The 21,410-nt window shown below is 39.2% G+C and overlaps 1 protein-coding gene across 1 annotated transcript; it reads left to right on the top strand.

The window, feature by feature from the left end:
* Positions 1 to 972: 972 nt before the first annotated feature.
* On the top strand, positions 973 to 21,175 carry DDX43 (DEAD-box helicase 43). The gene is made up of 16 exons (XM_066179681.1): positions 973 to 1,291; positions 1,841 to 1,896; positions 2,269 to 2,401; positions 3,758 to 3,865; positions 4,417 to 4,498; positions 5,669 to 5,825; positions 5,912 to 6,030; positions 6,301 to 6,411; positions 9,083 to 9,224; positions 12,800 to 12,900; positions 13,660 to 13,747; positions 15,234 to 15,361; positions 15,947 to 16,056; positions 16,746 to 16,884; positions 17,645 to 17,732; positions 21,068 to 21,175. Exons 1-16 carry the CDS (start codon positions 973 to 975, stop codon positions 21,173 to 21,175), a joined length of 1,989 nt encoding a protein of 662 aa, XP_066035778.1.
* Positions 21,176 to 21,410: the final 235 nt, after the last annotated feature.

Genomic DNA, 21,410 nt, shown 5'->3' with positions numbered 1-21,410 from the left:
ATGTATCAGCATGACACCAGCCTGGGCACCTGGGAAAATAACAGTGCCACCCTCACTGCCTCGCCTCCCCTGAGGCTGCCTGCCTTCCCCCTCCACTGTACAGACTTTGGGGCTTCCCACATGTTATCAACCATGTTCTTATCTCTGCTGCCTCCTCCTCCTCAGGTAAGTCCAAGCCAGGGTCACCCTGTGCCAGCAGAGGAGCAGGGAGAGGGGAAAAACCAGAAAGTATCAGCAATAGTGCGGCCAGCAGGCCCAGGGCAGTGATTATCCCTCTGTACTCGGCACTGGTGAGGCCACACCTCAAATCCTCTCTCCAATTCTGGACCCCTGGCTGCAGGAAAGACATTGAGGTGCTGGAGCGAGTCCAGAGAAGGGCAACAACTCTGGTGAAGGGTCTGCAGTATCTAAAATCCTGTGAGGAGCCGCTGAGGGAGCTGAGGTTACTTATCCTGAAGCAAAGGAAGCCCAGGGAGGCCCTTACGGCTCTCTACAACAGCCTGACAGGAGGGTCTAGCCAGGTGGGGGTCGGTCTCTTCTCCCAGGCAACCAGTGACAGGGCAAGAGGACACACAGTCCTAAAGTGTGCCAGGGCTGGTTCAGGTTGGGCATTAGAAATGAGTGCTTTGCAGAAAGAGTGATTGGGCATTGGAACAGGCTGCCCAGGGAGTGGGGAAGTCACCGTGCTCGAAGTGCTTAAGGAAAGAGCGGACATGGCACTCAGTGCCACGGCCTGTTTGACCGGGTGGTGTTCAGTCACGGGCTGCTCTCGATGACCCCAGAGGCCTTTCCCACCCTGACCGATTCCGAGATTCTGTGACGAGACAGCAGGGGGAGCCATAGAGCCTGCGCCCCCGTGCGGAGCCAGCCAATCACAGCTCAGAGAGCGGCCCGCCCCGGCCAATCAGCGCGCCCCGGGCTTGAGCCGCGCCAAGTCCCTCCGTGTGGGCGGCCGAGGCGGGTGGTGCCGCCATGTCGGACTGGGACGCGAGCAGCGACGAGGAACTCGGCGCGCCGGGCTGGCCGCGGGCCACTGCTGCGGCCGGGTCGCTGTGCTGGTCGCCCAGCACCCCTTCGTGGGGCCGCGATTCCGTGGAGGGCGGCGGGCGACGGGGGAAGGGCACGGGGAATCCTGGAGGGGAAGGGTGGACGCCGCGAGGCGCTGAAGGCTCCGGCGGCCCGAGGCGGGCGGCGCGGCAGCGGGCGGCCCGGGCTGCCGCCGGCCAGGCCCGGGATTCTGCGGCCCCGCTCTGCTTCCACCTCGACAGCGCCCTGGTCGGGGCTCTCATAGGTAATGACGGGTGCGCCTCGGGCCGGGTGCTTGACCCGCTGAGGTGAGCGGGTGGGGAGGAAAGGCCCCGTTGTCTTGAGGGAGTGTATCCCTGCCTTCAGCCAGTCTGGCCGTGGAAGGGCACCTTGCAGTTCTCTCCACTTGGGCATGGCAGGGTGCTTTTGCAGCGTTTCTGCCACTCACCAGGGAAACTTTTCCTCCCGAGAGTGATTGAGTTGACATCTCTTTCTCAAGGCCAGCAGTGTGCAAGTGGTCAGAAGCCCCTCTAGTCACATGGAGGAAGGATGACAGTCTCTTGATCTAGTTTTACTCTTCCGTCTCTTATACTGAAGGGCATTCCCCTACCCATAAACCTTGCATTTGGTTAATTGACAAAAGAGTTGCCTATAGTCTTCAACGGTTTGGTGTCACAAGTTCTTTTATTTGTAACTACACACACTCATATGAAGGTCTTGGGTTTGGTCACCAACGAAATATATGCAATTAATGTGTAGGTTTGGGCACTTTGTCCTAAATCTCGGTAATACCTGCTGTGTATCTTTATAACAGGTCGGAGTGGAACTAAAATTAAAGAACTTGAAGATTCTTCAGGTTCCAGGATAAAGGTACCTGAAGAAATGGGCTCTGTTGGGAACATACTTGTTTTTGTTTCTGTGTAAGGCAGTTGGAGGAAGTTGAGGGGTGTTGCAGTAGTGCCAATAGTACAATAATGCTGCTGTTTTACAGCTGGTAAAAAGGAAGTGGAATTGAGGGTGCAACTTGGATGTTATGTAAAAATAGGAAAAGGTTCTTGATTTTTTCTTTTCCTTAAGTTTGCGTTTATTTCCTTTTCTTTTAGGAAAGGGATTAAAGGGCCTTTTCGTAGAACAAGATAAACTTCAGGAAAAGACAAATCAAAAATTGTTTTCAGTATGTGTTCTTGTATAATGTTTGTCTTTGTAGTATGGAAAAAAACTCAGTCATGTCTTTGAACATAGGTTACAAGAGGAACCAGTGAATCTGAAGTAAAGATTTTTGGCAGCGCTGATGTGCAAAACAAAGCCAAGATGTTGATTGACAATCTTGTCACAAGTTCTGGACAAAACTCTGTTAGAGGTGGCTCAGAGAAAGGTAAGAAATGTGGAATTGGAGGAAAAAAATGTTATGGATTGTCTTCAATATATTTAGTAGTTTGCTGGAATGTTTTTATATTGTTAAAATTTTACGATGTGAGTTAACTTAAACCTTGTTCTTGAGCAATGGCGTCTCCTTAAAACAGAAATACCAAGATATCCTACTTTTTCAACTATGGACAGTTTCCCCCTCGCCCCAAACTGCCAGGCTTTGGTGAAAACCAGTTCCTCTGTGTTTTCAGCAATTTTATCAATGCAGAGTGATTTGATTCTTGCTTTTTGATTTCGTGCATTATCAGTCTGATTCCTCCAAAATACCAGCCCTGGCTCTGGTGAGGTTTTTGTCTGGTATCTGTGAAGTATTTACAATTCAGTAAACTTTTGTAAAGATATAGTCTATAAAGTGTTGATCATAGCATTGGCCATGCTGGCTTCCTATTACTTTCAGGGGACGTTAATGTTTTAAGATTTGATGTTGCACTTCATGCCTGGCTTTACTAGGCTTTCCTGTGGTAGCTTTGTTATATGGATATAGGAATAATTTTTGTACGTTTGGATGCTGCTCGTATTGTTGGTATGTCTTGTATATGCTCCCAACAGTTTTTTGCACAGGCCAACACCATCGACAATTGTTGATCTGATGCACTGATTAGGAAGAAGGGATCCAGGAGTTTTGTTCCAGCATTAGGATAAGGTTTGGAGTAGTTGTGTGTTTCATTTTTAGAAGTGTCCCAGAAGGTGGATGACTATGGTTCAAGAGACTAGAAATATTTAAAACTACCTTAGGATTTGTGGCAGTGTTATCCCTATGTTTCCTGCATTTCCACTAATTTTCCACAGAGTTGTGTTGCTATTTGTATCTTCAGTGTAGAACTGCACTTACTAACTGCACTTACTTAGGAAGTGTTGACCTCATCAAAAAAGAACTGTAGAATATAACTAGACTGAGATTTTATTATGGACTTGTTGGATGCTTTAGACCTAAGCTTTGCTCCTGTAGCTGTTAAAGCTTTCTGTCTGCGTATCATCTACTGGCTTCACAAGTTTGTCAAAAGCTTGCTGCCTAATTTATAGCTGGTGGAGAATTTTATAACCCGTCATTACTTCCTTTAAGTAGCTAAAGATGTTGAAATGTTTCTCTTTTTTAATCAAGATTGAATTTATACATGTGTCTTGGGTTTTGTGTTTTAGCAGTGTTTCAGGGCAGAGCTCTAGAAAAGAATTCTTCACTTACATGTTTCATATGTATTTAAAATATGAGGCCTTGCAATAGAAAAAATGTGTTTGCTTGAGGGGAGGTTTATCCCCATGGTTTGTTCCGTCAAACAGCAGCATTTTTTTACTAACTCTGCAGGAAAAACCTTGGACATTATCAATCCTGAAAATAAACCAAAGAAACCAGTGATTAACTGGGCCTCTCTTCGAGAAAACAGGGCCAAATATGAATCCATGAAGTGGGCAGGTTAGTTCCACAATTTTGATTGTATTATACTTGTCTTTATGTGGTAAATCTGTTGGAATGCTCAAGTGTTTCTAATACTTGTTTTGAGATGACTGAATCTTTCAGGGCCCAAGTGAGTGACATATTTGCAGTGAGTTGGCCATGTTAGCATTTGTCAACGTGGTCATGGAGGATACTGATCACTGTACCAAGACTTAAACCTGCTACTCATGTGATGCTTTGAAGTCACTCTTTGAAAATGGTGTTGTTTTTTATGTGGCCACGGGGTAAAAAGGTGTAATAGCTGTTAAATATACTGCTATGTAGGTTAGTAGAAATGAACTTGAACTTCAGAACTTGAAATGTGGGGAAGTGGATGTTTTGCAGATATTGAAGTGTTTGTCTCAGCCTTCATCTTTTTACATGAGCAATGGTATTCTATCACTTGCAGCAAGTCTGCTAGCTCAAGGTACTTTCTGGGTCCTGGGCTTTCCATCTTAAGCTTTAGCAGACTTATACTGATTCTGTATCATTTCTTGCTGAATCAAGCTGAATTTTTCTGATTGTTTAAGGCTTGCCTCCAATTGAGAAAAACTTCTACAAAGAATCACCCAGGACTGCTTCTATGTCACAAGAAGAAGTGGAACTGTGGCGGTAAGGTCATTTCTTTAGGGAATCATCATCTGCTTGGCAAAAATTACTACTTAACTATAAAGCCTGGAAAGTAGGAGATGAAATACTGAGACAGAGGCACTAATGCTGGGGTCTTGTAGCAACTTAATCTTTTTAAAGAACTCTTTCTTGGGAATGAAACAGCTAGCAGATGAGATATTATTAGTTGTCTGGAAAATTAACTTTAGGGATTTTCTAAAGGTGTTTGATCTAGCTGAATTTCAGAACAGAAAAAATTCATGACAGTTCATTGGCTCTTGGCTATTTCTTTGCCTTTCATGAGACAGTATGCTCACCTTTTCTAGGTCCTTCCAAATAGGATTGTTCACATGTTGAATACTTTTTGGCTGCAATTTTTTCCCTGAATTTTTTTAGTCAAAACCATCTTCAAACCAAATTCCAACTTTTGTTATTGTTGTCTTCCTTTTTTATCTATATTGTCTTTAGAAGCACATGCTTCAGTTAACTGCATCTATTTATTTTGATCCAACAACCTATATCAGTACCTTGAAAGGAAAGCAGATCATCTGAACAAAACATTCAAGTGATTTGGTTCAGGCCTTGGTAATAGTTACAGTCCTCTTCAGTAGTTCTTATGAAGTTAGTGAGCATTACTGAAGTGATAGCTTTTTATTACTTTTCTTTTTGCAAGATGTCTTCTTTTCTTTGCATGCCAGGGAAACTGCCACAGTGAGCAAAGCTTGGAATTGTTTCCACCTGCTTTCACCTTTTTCCTTAAATTATATGGATGTGTTATTGTTAGAGCTAGTGAAAATAACAGAACCATTTCAAGCCATTTTTTGTTTAATTCATTGAATTCTGGGTTGTCTTTGGGTTTAAAAATTCATCATTCCTACTTAATTTGTAATAGGGTATAATTGTAGCTTGATCATAGTGCAGTTCATGTTAATAACCATATATAACTTCAAATTGATTGTTCTTAAGAAAGAATGATAATTGATACCTCTGGGAGAAGTGTTCCTATAGACTTTTAAGAAAGATAGAAGACGAATTCAGTCCCATTCAAGAGCTTGAACTTTTTTTTTCTTGTTCAAGGAGTTTTAAAAGAGTTAAGAAACAGTCCTTTATGTTAGCTCTACCTTTTCAGATAATGTGACTTGAAAACAATTGCACTACTTTAATTCTATACAGGAAAGAAAATAATAATATAACTTGTGATGACTTAAAAGAAGGTGAAAAGCGCCGCATTCCCAATCCTGTTTGTAAATTTGAAGATGCATTTGAGCGTTATCCTGATATTATGGCCAATGTAAGAAAAGTTGGTTTTCAAAAACCTACACCAATTCAGGTATGTCTTCAATTTCCATGACTCTTTGACTGAAGCTTAAGAGAAAAATGAAAACTACATTTGAATATTTGTTGGTTTTATGTTAGTCCCAGGCATGGCCAATCATACTCCAAGGAATTGATCTTATTGGTATAGCACAGACTGGTACTGGGAAGACATTGGCATACCTGATGCCTGGATTCATTCACTTGACTTCACAACCAATGTAAGGACTGCTCACAGGTCTGATTTGTTTAGCTGTGCATACTTCCCCCTGCACCCAACTACTGAGATTATTTTCTAGTAATGAAGATAAAAATCATGTATTGGAAAAAGAACTATAAATCTGATGGAATAAGCACCAAATTTGTCACCATAGATTCCATTAGCAGCAGTGTACAGAGGAAGTTTAGAACAGTATAAAAATGTTCTGTGTCAAGCATGATGGACTTTGCCTGTCCTTGTATACCAATATTCTAAATATGCTTTGTTGCAGATCCAAAGATAAGCGTGGGGGGCCTGGAATGTTAGTCCTTGCTCCCACTAGAGAACTGGCACTTCAAGTAGAGGCAGAGTGTTCAAAGTATGCATACAAAGAAATTAAAAGGTAGTCTTGCTTTTTACTGGCTTGTTAAGTAATCTTTTTCTTCTCCTACCAATTGTGACTTAATTTACCTACTACAATAATTGCATTTGAGAGGGAAGGAGATGGTAGTAAATGCAGAGTTTATATTTTCCCAGTTTTTGGAATATCTCTTTCGGCTAATCTCATGGTCAAAGTCTATGTAGCTTATCTGCTTTTTTTCCTTCTGAGTTGACAGCTAGTAAGAATCACACAGAATATGTTGAGTTGAAAGAGACATGGATCATAAAGTCCAGCTCTTAACCCTGTACAGGACATCCCCAAGAGTCACACCATGTGACTGTGATTGTTGTCCAAACAGTTGAACTCCGTCAGGCTGGTGCTACGATCACTTCCCTTGGGAACCTGTTCCAGTGCCCAGCCACCCTCTGGTTGAAGAAACGTTTTCTAATAGCCAACCTAAACCTCCCCTGACACAACTTCAGGCCATTTCCTTGGATCCTGTCACTGGTCACCATAGAGAAGAGACCTGTGCCTGCCCTTCCTCTTCCCCTTGTGAGGAAGTTGTAACTGCAGTGAGGTCTCCTCAGTCTCCTCCAGGCTGAACAGACCCAGTGCCCTCAGCTGCTCCTCACACGGCTTCCCCTTGAGGCCCTTCACCATCTTCACTGCCCTCCTTTGGACACTCTCTAATAGTTCAATGTCTTTCTTACATTGTGGCACCCAAAACTGCCCCCAGCACTGGAGGTGAGGCTGCCCCAGTGCAGAGCAGAGCGGGACAATCCCCTCCCTTGCCCGGCTGGTGATGCTGAGCCTGATGTACCCCAGGACAGGGTTGGCCCTCCTGGCTGCCAGGGCACTGCTGATTCATGTTCAGCCTGCCATCAACCAGGATCCCCAGGTCCCTTTCTGTGGCACTGCTTTCCAGCATCCCATTCCCCAGTCTGTCCATACACCCAGGGTTGCCCATCCCAGATGCAGAATCTGGCATTTTCCTTTATTGAACTTCATGTGGTTGGTGGTTGCCCAGCCCTCAGATTTGTGGAGGTCTCTCTGCAGGGCCTCCCTGCCCTGGAGGGAGTCAGCAGCTCCTCCCAGTTTTGTATTGTCTGTGAACTTGCTTAGTACCTCTTCCATTCCTGCCTCCAAGTCGTTTATTAAGATGTTATGAGGGCCAAGGATGGAAACCTGTGGGGCCCTTCTAGTGACAGGTCACCAGTCTGATGTCACCCCATTCACTGTAGCACTTTGTGTCTGACCCGTGAGCCAGTTGCTCACCCATCCCATGATGTGTTTATCCTGCTGTGTGCTAGACCTTTTGTCCAGAAGGATACTGTGAGAGGGAGTATTCAAACTGAAATCTAAACAGGTTACCTCAGCTGGCTTCCCTCGATCATCTTGTGGGTTACATTGCCATAAAAAGAAGTCAGGCTTGACAAGCAGGACTTCACCCTCATGGAGCTGTGCTGGCTGTGGCCAGTGACTACATAGTCTCACAGGTGTTTGTCAATACCTCCCAACATAATCTTCTCCATGACTTCATCAGGCCCTGAAATGAGACTGGTGTCATTTTGACTGGTGTCAAAACAGGCTGGTGTCCTTGAAAATCAGAACAATGTTCACCAGCTTTCAGTCAGCTGGGACCTTTCTGGATTCCAAAGACTGCTCAAAAATCATTTAGAGAGACGTTGCAATGACATCAGCCAGCTCTGAGGATTTTTGTACAAATCTCATCATGCCCCATAGATCTGTAGAAATCCAGCTGGAGCAGCAGTTCCTGCATAGTTCATGTCTCAGCTGGGAGTGGATCATTCTCACAGTCATGGTTCTCCAGCTCAGGGCATCACCACCCCTTGGTGCATCATCTATGCTGAAGACCACACCAAAGAATGCATTAAACAGCTCTACCTTGTCTTTGTCCCTATTTCTGAGCTGACCATCCTCATCCTGTAATGGGCCAATGTTATTTTTATGCTTCCTGATGCTGCCTTCTCCATAGAACACACTTGGCTTTCTTTCCTGTAAGATTACACTGCTGAATAATGTTCAGGTTCTTGCCCATCCAAGTCTTTTTGTAATCTCATCTTCTAGCACATTGGCCCTGAGTCATGAGTAATTCCATCCCTATCTTTATTTTTGCTAAACTTTATGGTGTTTTCATCAGCCCATTTCTCTAACCTTTTTGTGGTTCTTCTGGTAAAAGCCTAATTCTCTTCAGTGTATCAGCTGCTTCCCCAGTTTCATTTCATCCACAAACCTGCTAAGTGTAGATCTTCATTTAAGCAATTAAGCAGATGTTACTGTACTCTGAAACTTGCTTTTGGGGATCTCTGTTAACTCTGTGTAGCATTCTGAATAAGTCTTACAGTCATTGCAGCAGCAAAACATCATGTATCCTTTCATATGTTCATCTATTTTTTGTGTAAATATTTTCAGAACAACCCAAAACATGTGAGCTATCTTCCTTTCATGATCACTTTCACTGCAGTTTCAGCAGAAAACTATTGCTGAGCTGTTGAGGGAGTGTCATGCAGTGTTAATTTTATTAATTACTGCAATACTGCCAATCACACTTACTGTATTCCTTCCTCTTGTCAATGCCAGGTGACACTTTTAAAGCAGCATGGTGGCATTTATTTGAAAAGGATTGACTTTAGCTTAAACACTGCTTCTGCAAAACTGTTTTATTTTACAGTATTTGCGTCTATGGTGGTGGGGACCGAAAAGGACAGATAGACATGGTTACCAAAGGTGTGGATATTGTTATTGCTACTCCTGGCAGACTCAATGATCTTCAAATGAACAACTTCATAAATTTGAAGAGCATAACATATTTGGCAAGTAACTGATTGTCAATGAGTAATACACCAGCTGGGAAATGGCTGACTCAGTTTGAATTTAAGTTTTAATAGAGTTTTCTTTTAACTTCCGAAGTCTTAATTACAATACAGGTTAACTCTGAAATTGGTGTTGGAGGGATGATTCATGCTTACTATAATTGCATTGCAGATGTGAAATATTCCCTAGGGAAAAAAAAATAGGCTACTAGCACAGCAAGCATTTTAAAGATGCTATATTGTTTTTTCAATAATGTTTGGCATTCTAAAATGCATTTTGTCTGGATTAGTTACTAATGGATGAAATGAAGTTGTCTTTTCCTTTTCTTTTTGAAGGTTACCAGCGTCTCAGTTTTTTTATTAGAACTTGTGTAGTCGCAGAGTCGCAGATACTTAAATGTTGGGGGACTTTCTTCTGATCTCAGTGGGAAAATAGCCTTATAAACGTTATTCTAATCCTTATGTTTTCATTTCGTTTTTGCCTTTTGCTATGCTGAACATGTAAGACCATCGCTGCTTGTAAAATGCTTCCATTTATTCAATTTATTTCTAACCTATCTGTGAATTGTTGCCTAGTTTGAGAATTTGACCATGCTCTCTGTCTACGCCACTACCCTGTGAGAGTTAAATTCTCTCCATGTTGTGACAAGTTAGCTCCAATTCTGTGTGATAGTTGTGAGCTTGCTGGCAAGGCCAGCAGTGGTATAGCATCATTATAAATTTGGCCATTTGGGGAAAAAAATTATTACTGGAAGACAGGAGAGTAGCATTCTGTAGAAGGCTAGCGTGTAATTGCTGAGCAGGAGGGAAACAGGCCTGAAAACCTGCATTCTGAGAACTATAGGAACATAGGTCATCTTTTCTGGCAAGGCGAAGTAGAGTCATATCACAAGCACACACTGCTTCATAAAGCAGTGGGTATTGAACCAAAAGCATCTTTCAGTATGTGTAGCATATGCTGTAGTATTACATTGCTAAAAAGAATTAACTATCAAATTGAAAAATATGATGATGTGAAGGAGAAGAGACATTTGTTGTTGCACCACTAGCAGTTAAATGTTTTCAGAAGAACCAGTGCAAGGACAATGTATTGTGATGTGGTTATGGTCTCATGCATCTGACTTTAAGGAAATTCTGTGCTACCAAAGGCCCATGTGGAAAAACTGGACATTGAAAGTTCTGTCTTTTGAGATCTTCCTGTTGTATTTATCCTTGTACGTTCTTGTTCTTTTGAATATATAAGATGCTTTCTGTTTCCAGAACTTCCTTGTCAGTTTTAACAAATAATTTTTTCAACAAATAATTTAATCTTGCAGCCTTGTTTAGGAAAAAGAGAGTCATACTAGATTTCACATTTACCACCTTGGATGAAGAACACTCTTCATTGAGGAGCTTCATTTGCAGTTTTCATTTAAAGATATTACTGAGTCTTAGGAAGGTTCCCAAAACAAACTCTGAGTATTGCTTACTAATGTGCTGTGATTGTTTCCCAAGGGACTTCCAAGATCAGATACTGGGATACAATTGTTAAAAAAACACAACCAACCAAATGTACCACCCCCTAGGAAAAAAAAAAAAAAAAAAGGCAACACAAAACAAAGCTCTGTTAATTATGTCTAAGTAGGTACTGGACCCAAGCTGAATTTGAGGTTAGAATTTATCTTCTTGCCTGACAGAAACATCAAGCTAATGAAGTCTTGATTGAGATTTTTAGGAAGCCATTTATTCAAGATAGGCTGCTGTTTTTCAGTATTTCAGAAGTAAGATTGTAAATCGTGTCATAAACAGCCTTTTGATTGTTCAAAATACATGTCATATGAAAATGTTTTTTGTTTCCCTGTGTTCAGTGTGAATCAGTGTTCATTCATCAGCAATCTGATGAAGTAATCTTAATTCTTTGGTCTTCATGCTGATAAAGCAGAAGGAAGGAAATTGGAATTGTGCATGAATAATTGGGAAACATTTAGGAGAAAGTGTAATTAACATATATATATATATAAAAAACATGAAGGAGGATGTAAACGGTAGATTGGAGTAGTGCTTTTCTTATTCTTCAATACAAAAAAAATAGTGTAAAACTTACCAATAACTGATTTAAAACAGAGGACAGAGAAAAGTAAGTTATTTTCAAAAGAACTGGCTTGTAAGAATTTCTTGCCAAGAAATAGAACTGAAATGAACAATATTAGCAAACAAATAAATATGTATATATTTGAAGATAACAAGAAACATAAGATTATATTCCTTGAAGGACATTTAGAATATAAACCTGGACGGCACTATGACATTTGAAAAAATCAGTGCTAAGATCTATCTGACATCTATTACAGCCTTTAATCTTAATGAAGCAGCTATCAGAAATAAGTAAACTTCAACTACCCTTATCCATGTATTAGACACAGATGCTTGCTTTTTGCTCTGCAGCAAAGTGCCAGTGGGCTTAATAGCATAGAAAGCTTCTGCTGCTGAAAAAGGCATAGCAGCCAACTCTGTATGTAAAATTAGAGATGTTTCAGCCTTGCTACTCCATTAGAATTCATGTAGTTAAAGAAATCTCCATGAGCCCTCTAAAATTAAGGAGAATTCAATCAAGAAATTGAATTCTTCACTTGTCTCTCAGTTAATAATTTGTTATTTCGGAGATTTACGTGGATAATGTACTAAACCCCTTTAATATAATAAAATATCAGAGAATAATGGAGCAGCAAAATTAGCACAGTAGAAAGGGATTATCATCATCGTCTTACATTTCCACATAAGTGACTAGAAATTGTCAATACTTAAAAGCATGGTCCATGAAACTTAAATTTGCAGATAGAGTTAATATAAATCAAAGGAGATAAATGAGTCTCAGATGTCAGTTGCCTTTCTTTGTATGAGGCTGAAAACATTTAGAAGTGTGTTTGTGTATTAGAAAACTTATCAGTTCCAAAGAGCCATTCTCAGACCTCCAGCTCACTAGTTCACTCCTGGCTTTTTTTACCAGATGGAACTCGTGCTCTGGGAGTTGTGCAGTGTCCTAGTGTGAGCCAGAATGTATGCTCTGGCTTTTTTCCTACTTCTAATGAGGAACTAAATTGACAAGTGATATTTTGATCCTGTATGAGATCTCTAATGAGGCAGAAATGAGATTTGCCCTTTAAATTGCAAACAATTCCTTAATGTGTGTTGAGCAGGTTGCTCCCCTCTGGGTTTGGTTGGTTATGGTGGGTTTTTTTGGTTGGTTGGTTGGTTTGGTTTTTTGTTTGTTTTTTTTTTTTTTTAATTTGTGCTTAGTTTTAGCCATTTATCCTAATTATTGTTAAAAAAGACAGTTGTTTTTTTCTTTATTGACTTTAAATGCTCTTAAAGGAATTGTGAATTTTCTTGTTTTGCCTTCAATTATAATACTGAATGAAAAAGTGTCAAGGAAATTGAAGAGGTAAAATAGAAGTTGAACAAGTTTTGCAATAAGTTATGGAGATGATTCTGCAATTAAAACAGTTACCATTAAAATCTTGTTCTGTGTAAAGTCCTGCTGAAGCAAACCCATATCTGAGGGACTAGGCAGAATAAATAACCTAATTTCTGAACAGGTTTTGGATGAGGCTGACAGAATGCTGGATATGGGATTTGAACCTCAGATAATGAAGATCCTGATAGACGTGCGTCCTGACAGACAAACTGTTATGATGAGGTATCTAACCATGATAGTGCTCAGGACTTGAACATAAGGTTATTGAGCAAGTGAATTATTATTGAACAAGTTAATTTCAAAACAAATGTGTCAGTTATTAAATTTTTTACCAGTTTTCTTTCTAATTCAGTCTAGTCAGTCCTGGTAAATCATTTGACAATTTTTTTTTTTATTTTGTACTGTCTTTTCTGATGTCTTGCATCAAATATAGAGACCATTGAGTTGTCCCAAAAAAAAGGAAGGTATCCTGGGAGCACTAGAATTTGCCATATCAGTTTGAAATGCCACTTTACCCTTCTCCATCTGGGACCAAATGCATTTCCTGACTTTCTGATCAGTATCTGTGCTAGTCTGTACCTGGATTAATTTTGAAATTATGCAGCTTTTGGGAATTTACAATCAAATATTGCAACAATAATTTTTGTTCCCATATTTTGCATTCAAGTTGTTGTTTTAGGAAACAGACTAGAAACGTGCTTATTAGGTATTGTTCAACCACTGAACTCAACTGAGGCTTCAATAGAAAGGCTCTGTAATTGTTGCCTGTACAAATTGTTGCCCTAACCAACAGAATTACCTTTTAAGCTCAAGTGCTGTTTGCTATTAATTTACGACTAGTTAAACTCAATACTGTCACTGCATATGTTTTTCATTGGTGTATAAGAAAGGAAAGAAAAGAAAAGGTGATGAAATAAATTAATTGGAGATTAGGCACACTGTTCTCATGTGTGTGTGTTTTCCTCTTCACTTTCTGTTTAGTGCTACTTGGCCTGACAGTGTCCGTCGCCTAGCAAAATCCTACTTGAAAAATCCCATGATTGTGTATGTTGGCACTCTTGACTTAGCAGTAAGTTGTCCTGTTCTTTTTTGGTTTTTCCCCTTCTTTTTGTAGAACCTATGCTTAAGCCAGCAAATTTTTTGCTTGTAACTAACGATATGTAAGCAATCAATCTGAGCTTTCAGGAAACAGCTCCTCCATGCTATTTATTTTAATTTTTCCTTAAAAGTTCAGAAAAATTTAAAGAGTATAAAAACCCATTTTTTCTGTAACAACATCTGGAAGTTTTAGCTCTTCAGTAGAAGACATCACAGGTGACAAGTATGAGTCATATTGAATGTTCTACTTCACAGTACCAAGTGGTTTTGGGTGATCCCTTGGTTTTACAACCTCAGTTTTGGTTCAGCAGGTTCTTGTTCTTCACTTGGTTTTCCTTCTGAAGGTCTTTTTTCTAATGCATACAGATTCTTATCTAAACCTGTATTTCCTAATTGCATCTTTTTCAAATGGAGTGGGAACTTTGTACTAAACTCCTGGAGGGCACTTGTCTAGAGCAGAAAGTGTGTGTTAGAGTAAGAACTGTCTTTAAAATCCAAAACTTCTAACATGTGGATGTAGTTGCTTATTTGTCATTGTTGTGCAGCTATGTATAGTTGGCTTCAGTACCAGCAGAATTTACAGAAACAGTAGTTCACCCAAGATCTTAGGAAATTTTCCTTTTCAGTTCCATTTTTTCAGTGATGGGGAATGAGGAAACCTAGTATCCAGTACCCTTTTCGGTAGAAATGGAGACAAAATGTGCTTTTTGTCTGTTCTGTTCAGAACAGTACTTCTATCAAAGGGCATTTCTTGTCAGGATTGGAATTTGAAAGACATAAATTGCTGCTGTAGCTCTCTTCTCTAGGGAATTCATATCTTTTTATAGGAGCTTAATTGAAGAAGTGACATGTGATGGGGGGGAAGGGTTCCCGTGTGGAGAGAGAATCTTTGTCTACTTGATTGAGTCTTCAACTCCTGCCACAGGATCATGATACCATGCCATGAGAATGTCTAGACATTTTATTCTACTTATTAGTTATACCTTAGATATTCTATGGTAACCTTCAGAGGTAATAAAGAATTTAATGAACTGTTATTGGAATAGTTAGAACTGATAATTTCAAAGAGATTTACAGCATCTTTAAAAACCTGCAATTTTAAGTAATACTGCCATTGTTCCAGCTTGCTCTGGATTGACAAAATATTTGCAAATTAAAGAACTTCAATGTGTTTTTCAGTAATAATATATTTATTTCACCTCACTAATATGTACCCTTTAAATCTGTGCAAATTAATGGTTTGGCAAACTGCTTAAAAGTAGATTTTATTATTCTCCTAAAGCAACGAGGGAGCAAGAAATCTACATTGTTTGAACTCCTAACTGATACATATTGAAATAGTTTTTTGTGGTATCATATATTACTAGTTTTATAACATAGCAATATGGGAATGAACAGAAAAAAAAATATTATTCTAATCTGTTTCTAGCTAACATCCCCTTTTTGCTGTTTGACAGGCAGTAAACACGGTACAACAAAAAGTGATTGTTATCCCTGAGGCTGAAAAGAGAGCTTACATGCATAGCTTCATTAAGTCTATGAAGCCAAAAGATAAGGTCATCATTTTTGTGGGAAAAAAGCTTACGTATGTAGTCACTTCCCAGTTTCACCTCTGTTTGGGTTTTGTTTTTTTTTCCTAACAGAAATACTGAATAGAATAGTTTCTTCATTCACAGCTCTTCTCCACAATGTGCCGTTAGTAGTATTATTTTGATTTTTTTATTTCTTCTTTCAGACTGACTGGCAGTTTGTATCTTTTTAAATATCATTAATGGTGGTGATAAGTCTCAGTTTCACATAGTTCAAGTGGGATGTTTGGATTTTTGGGGTTACATGAATGTGATGTACCGTTTATTTTCATGTGCCTCTGGTGCATGTGAGACCTGACTAATGTGGTGGGTGGTCATTGTATCATACTTGAACTTTTTGAGTGAACAACACAAAAATAATCAAGTATTCCTCTAAAGTATAGATAAAGGGAAACATTTCTATGTGAATTAAACTTGCTTTCCTATTTTATAATAAATATCATCTGACCTCAGTAATGTTTTGCCCTTAAGCACACATTTAGCTGTTGTTGTCACATTACTTTTGATCTAAATCTAGATACTGCACTATTTTGTTTCTTTTTTTCTTTTGTTTTAAGAGCCATTGCTTTATTTTACCCTAGAGCTGATGACTTAGCAAGTGACTTTGGTATCCAAGGAATTCCAGTACAGTCACTTCATGGCAATAGGGAACAATGTGATCGAGAACAGGCTTTGGATGACTTCAAGAAAGGTGAGTTGGTACTGAAATACTGGTTTGTTTAGGCCAGACTTTTAGAGTTTGTTCTGTTCAAAAGTTGTCTCTTTCTAAGTACCATGTCTCTTTAGTACTATAGAAATGAAAATATTAAAGAGCTCTGAATGATACATTTTCTTTATTAATTAAAAAAAAAAAAAGACTCAGCAACCAAAGAGATTGCTCTTCAATAAAATTTTGAATGTCTGGGAGTTTAATAATTTAAAGTAAGGCTTATTTTACTTTTGTCATTTGTAGAAAAGTTGGTATTGTGTTAGTCTACAGAATGGTAAATTTAAATGTCAGATGATGGTGCTTTCAGTGAAACAGTCTTGCTCCAGATTATGCTACTAGGGTTATGTGAACACATGCTAATAAAAGACTGGTGCTGTGACAAGTGTCAGCTGAGAATATAGTTGTTGAAGTTTTTGTTCTTTGGACAGACTATTTGTGTCAACCAGGGATATTTCTTAATTTTCCTACACTCTGCTGTTCTACTTGTGAAATGGAAATAATGGTAAAGTGACGTTTTGGGTGCCTAATTACCAGCTTGTATTTGAAGGTAACTCAGTGTGACCTGCAACAAGCATATTTTTACTTTGTGTTAAGAATAATTAAGTGCACTATAAGCTAGAAAACCAATAGAGTGGAGTATGTTTTCTGGTTGTTCCTGTCATTTATTGTAGGAAAGGTTCGAATATTGGTAGCTACTGACTTGGCATCCCGTGGCCTTGATGTGCACGACATTACTCATGTTTTCAACTTCGATTTCCCTCGCAACATTGAAGAATATGTTCACAGAGTAGGTCGTACTGGAAGAGCAGGGTAAGTGTTTACCACTAAATAGTAATGTATTATCAATGTTTTGTTATGTTTTGTGCTCTGCATAGGTGTTTTTCTTCTCAAATTGTAGAGGCTACAGGTGATGTGGGATGGGGGGCTGAAGACTTCAGTCTATCAAAGTGTGTTCTAGAAATGCACTGCTTTATGTCTTTAAATGAATTCACTGTTAAATTGAAGGAGAACAAGTTTTACACTTTTCTGTTATTGAATGAAGGATGTTTGAAAGCTGGTTTAAATATAGGAAGAATTAGAAAAAAAATTGCATTGATATTCTGGAATGTTACTTCTTTTTCTCTTCATGAGTTGCTGATTTATTTAGTTTTCTAAACAGCACACTGAGAAGAAGCATCTGTAGGCTCAAAGTCTGCAGCCCATCATGGTGGTGTAGTTCAGTGGTAGTTCTTTTGGATGCTGCTTTCCCAGGCTGGTACAAGTGTGATTTTTCTCATTTAATCATGATATGAATGTGTGTCTCTTCATACTTAAATGTGTTGCTGTTATGCTATGCTTAATATCTAAAAGTCTAAATTAGCTGTGCATTTGCTCCATTTTAGGTGAATTGCTGTATTCTGATTTATATCAAAAGCTGCTCTCTGTCATGTGCAGAGTTAATGCTGCAGCCACTTTTACTCTATCAGCTCAGTAATATTGGCTGTAGTACAGTTCATTACTGCCTAAGGCAGTAGTAAAAGCCTGGCAAGAGTTGTTTTGAAGATGAGCAGTTGTTTCCTTCCTTGTTTAGGCGCACTGGGGAGGCAGTGACACTTGTTACGAGCACCGATTGGAAGTTTGCATCCGAGCTGATTGACATTCTGCAAAGAGCAAACCAAGTAAGCATGCATTACTGGGTGACATTTATATTGGTTCTGGGTTAACACCTGAAGCAGGTCTTGAAGGTCTAAGCCTATTTAGACCCTTCTTGGTGAGTGTTTGTGGTGTCTCAGGGAAAGAAAATGGGTATTTCAGTCTGTCTTGTCCTAGATAGCCTTAGCTCTATTTTAGCTTACAGATGATTCCCAGTAAGGAACTAGCCTTCCATGTCCAAAGAAAAAGTAACTAACATACACATTGAGGTCTGCAGAGGAATAATAGAGTTTATTTTATGTCATAGTATTTTATTCCATTTGTATTTCACTTCTGGATGCATGTACCAATGTTCCTGTTTAACAGTGTAAGTAGTAGCGATACTTATATCAGAAGCTCAACTCTCTCATCTGTTTTTTGTATCTGACAGTTGTGACACCTGCATGTACTTTTCCAAGCTATCTTTCTTACTGATGCTTGCAAACAGTCTGGAAGATGGAACTTGGAATGTGATCTCTTTCTTTAAAGAAGCAAATTTTTTCTTGACACCATAACTGAGAAAACAGAGACAAATGTGTTGCTGTTTCTTGCTGTAACAAGGAACAATATTTTGCCTGATTTATAGTAAACCCTCAGTTCAAGTCCTGACTTGGGCTGAAATTTTGTTTGTTTGGGTTGCGCTATTTGTTTGTTTGGTTTTTTGGGTGGGAGTTTGAGTACATACCAAATGGATTTTATCTAGAATCTGTGGGTTTTACTACGAACACTTACTCAGTCTTTAAACCCTGGGTTAGACCTTCACCTCAGTCTTCTGGTTTATAACTCTACTTTGAAAGATACTATGTTGCTTTATTGCAAACCTAGTAATATGTTTTTAGGGAGGAAAAGGAGAAAAAAGTGTAGAAGAGTAGTCACCTGGTAATTCCTCAAAGGTGCAGATAAGGGGTTTTGGTTGGGGTGGGGGTTTTTTGCTTAGTTTTCATTCAGAAAGTACAAGAGATGAAACCAGTAATGATACTGTGAAGCTACTTTAGAGGTGCCTTGTGTTTTGTATTCTGAGTTAGCAGTTACCTTTCAAGCCTTGTCTCCAGCTGCAGACTGCAAAGTTCAACTGGGAACAAGTCTCTGAGTTCAGAAGAGGAAAGAGGAACTCTGAATCCTTGCTTTCAGAAGTCGCCATTAGTCACAACATTATTCTCAAATTTAGTTATGTCTGATAGAAAGGAAGTATCCCCAGAGACAAAGTGTTGGGGTTTTTTCTCATGACGGTGAGAATTCCACTGGTTCAGTCTTAAAGCATCATGTAATAGTAAGAAGAGAAGTGCAGGTTCAGAATACTTTGATTTCAAAACAAGTTAGCTGTTTTTGTTAGCCAAATGTTCTCTGTGATTTTGAACCTACAGATTATATAAAGAAAAACAGGTACAACAAAAAGGTCTGTTTCATGCAGAAGGAATCTTTTATATATAAAAGCTTATTAAGAGGCATGGACAGATCTATTGGAAAAACAGGTGGAAAACCAGTAATCTCTGTAATACCAAGAAAAGCATTCCATATAAATTATGGCATCTTTATCCTTTTCTATTTTCTCACTTAGACTACCCTACCCTAGATACATGTTTAGCAGATACACAGATTGTTCTTCAAAAATCTCAGCAGGCCACTAGATGCTGGATATTACCTCACTGAGATTTTTATGTTTCTATATCCTCACTTCTTCCCACTCTTGCCTTGTGCTTGCTCAAAAACCACTCTTGCAAGAAATCGTTGTGATTTTACTTTGGAATAAGTTATACTTCAGGCTCTAGGAGAGGATCTGTTACTGGGGAAGAAAATCAGCCAATGTTTCAACTGAAAAATAACTATGTCTCATTACTTCCATCTCCATTGATAAGTCTGTCGTGACTTTGAGCTAGAGATATGTAATTTTTAACTTTATTTCTAAATAATGTTTGAAACGTAGGCAGAATCGACTCAGGGTTGTCATGTTTTGCCAGGATAGTTGCTTGTCAGTAAGACCAATTCAGCATTTAAAACATATACTAGCGAGCTGTCCCTCATGCCAGCTCAAGAAAAAGTTGCTGATAGCAAATAGCAAGCATTGCTCAATTATAAAGCCTGATGAAAGAAATGGAAACTAGAGGAATGTGAATTCCTGCTCCACCCAGACCTTTTGTCCTGGCTGCATCCTCCATCTGTTCAAGCACTGCCAAGCCCAGGCAGTGCTAGGGAGACTTAAGGCATTTACCTTTGTTTGTACTCTGCTGTTTGCACTGTATTTGTGCCACTGGCTGACACAAATCCCACAGACTGAGCAGTCATGTTACTGGCATGTTCACACAGTGCCCTTGGCTCTGTTCAGGAGACTTATTCTGGACGAGGTGACTTCCACCGATGGCCACGTGCCATTGCAGATTGTTGAAGTGGGCTGGCTTTGACAGGTCAGTGATCTAAGGCCTCTTGACACTTGACAGTACAGTTGCCCACAGTGCTCTTTACAGTAAACACAGCATTAATCTCAGCATTATGCCCAGCCTGGTTTAGGAAGTCTTGTTGGATGCTGCCTTTGTACTGTGAGCAAAGGAACGGTATCTGGGTTTGTTTTTTTTTTTTTTTCATCACTGTCCCACAACCTAATAAATATGTCTGTAATTCTTCACATCTGCCCTCAGTCATTAAGAACTCTGAGGTGAAAGTGTTTTGATGCTATTCACCTTTTCCACATAATCACAAACATGCCAAAAACCCGTGTGGATCTTGGTAAGATGCTCTTGCAGCCTCCCAGTGGTGAGAGATCTGGCCATTTTCTCCTGCCCTTCTTTCCTTGTCTTTTAGCTTTGTTCTAAGCATGTGAGAACTGTTCCTATGACAACACTTTCTTTAAGCCTCTTCAGAGGCTCTTAAAACTTCCATAAGGAACTTAATACAAATCAACATTCAAATATATGTATATAGTATGATATCACCTGTAAGTGGCACTGGATGTTTTTACCAACTGTTCCTTATAACTAAAAGATGCATTTCTGTTTGAACGATAATGTTGTAATTAGCTGGTTATATGTTGCCATCCGATATGGTGATACAAGCATAGATATATTACTGAAAATCCAGAGACACTATGATGATTATTTTTCAGTATATTTCAGTAATACTTCAGAAAATTTTTCAGTATATTTAAATTTTATGTAAAAAGATTTCTCTCTGTATTTCTGCAGAAAAGAATCTGCAAAGTGACAGGAGCCAGATAAATAATGAAATCAAGTTTGGGAACACACAAATCAATAGCATTTTTGTAAAGCAGAGTCTAAAAGTTTAGATTTATTTAAAATTCATCTTGTTTTTTTGCCTGCTTTCTTATTAGGTAGTTCCTGATGAGCTTATTGCGATGGCAGAAAGATACAAACAATCACAAATGAGAAAAGAAATTGAAAAGACTATACAAAGACCTTGGAGAAAGCCCTCAAAATAAGTGTAATCCCTTGAAGCTACTGAAACAGAGAAAGTCATTTTAATTAAGGTTAGCATCCATGGGCTTGAATTTACAAGTTTCGTTTCCTGTTTGTTTTCTATACCTGTCCTATTAAACAAACTTCTCAAAAGTGTCTTATAAAAGAAAACTGGATTAACTTTGTAAAGGAATGAATCTGGTTTTGCACTTGGACACTATTTTCACATAAAAATTAATTTTTTTTTCTTGTGTGATA

The sequence above is a fragment of the Chamaea fasciata genome, unplaced genomic scaffold (genome assembly GCF_029207755.1).
Source record: "Chamaea fasciata isolate MVZ Bird 193981 ecotype frontalis unplaced genomic scaffold, bChaFas1.0.hap1 SCAF_3, whole genome shotgun sequence".
In the NCBI taxonomy this organism is placed as follows: domain Eukaryota; kingdom Metazoa; phylum Chordata; class Aves; order Passeriformes; family Sylviidae; genus Chamaea; species Chamaea fasciata.
The sequence above is the reverse complement of the archived record's forward strand: the minus strand, read 5'-3'. Positions and strand labels throughout refer to the sequence as shown.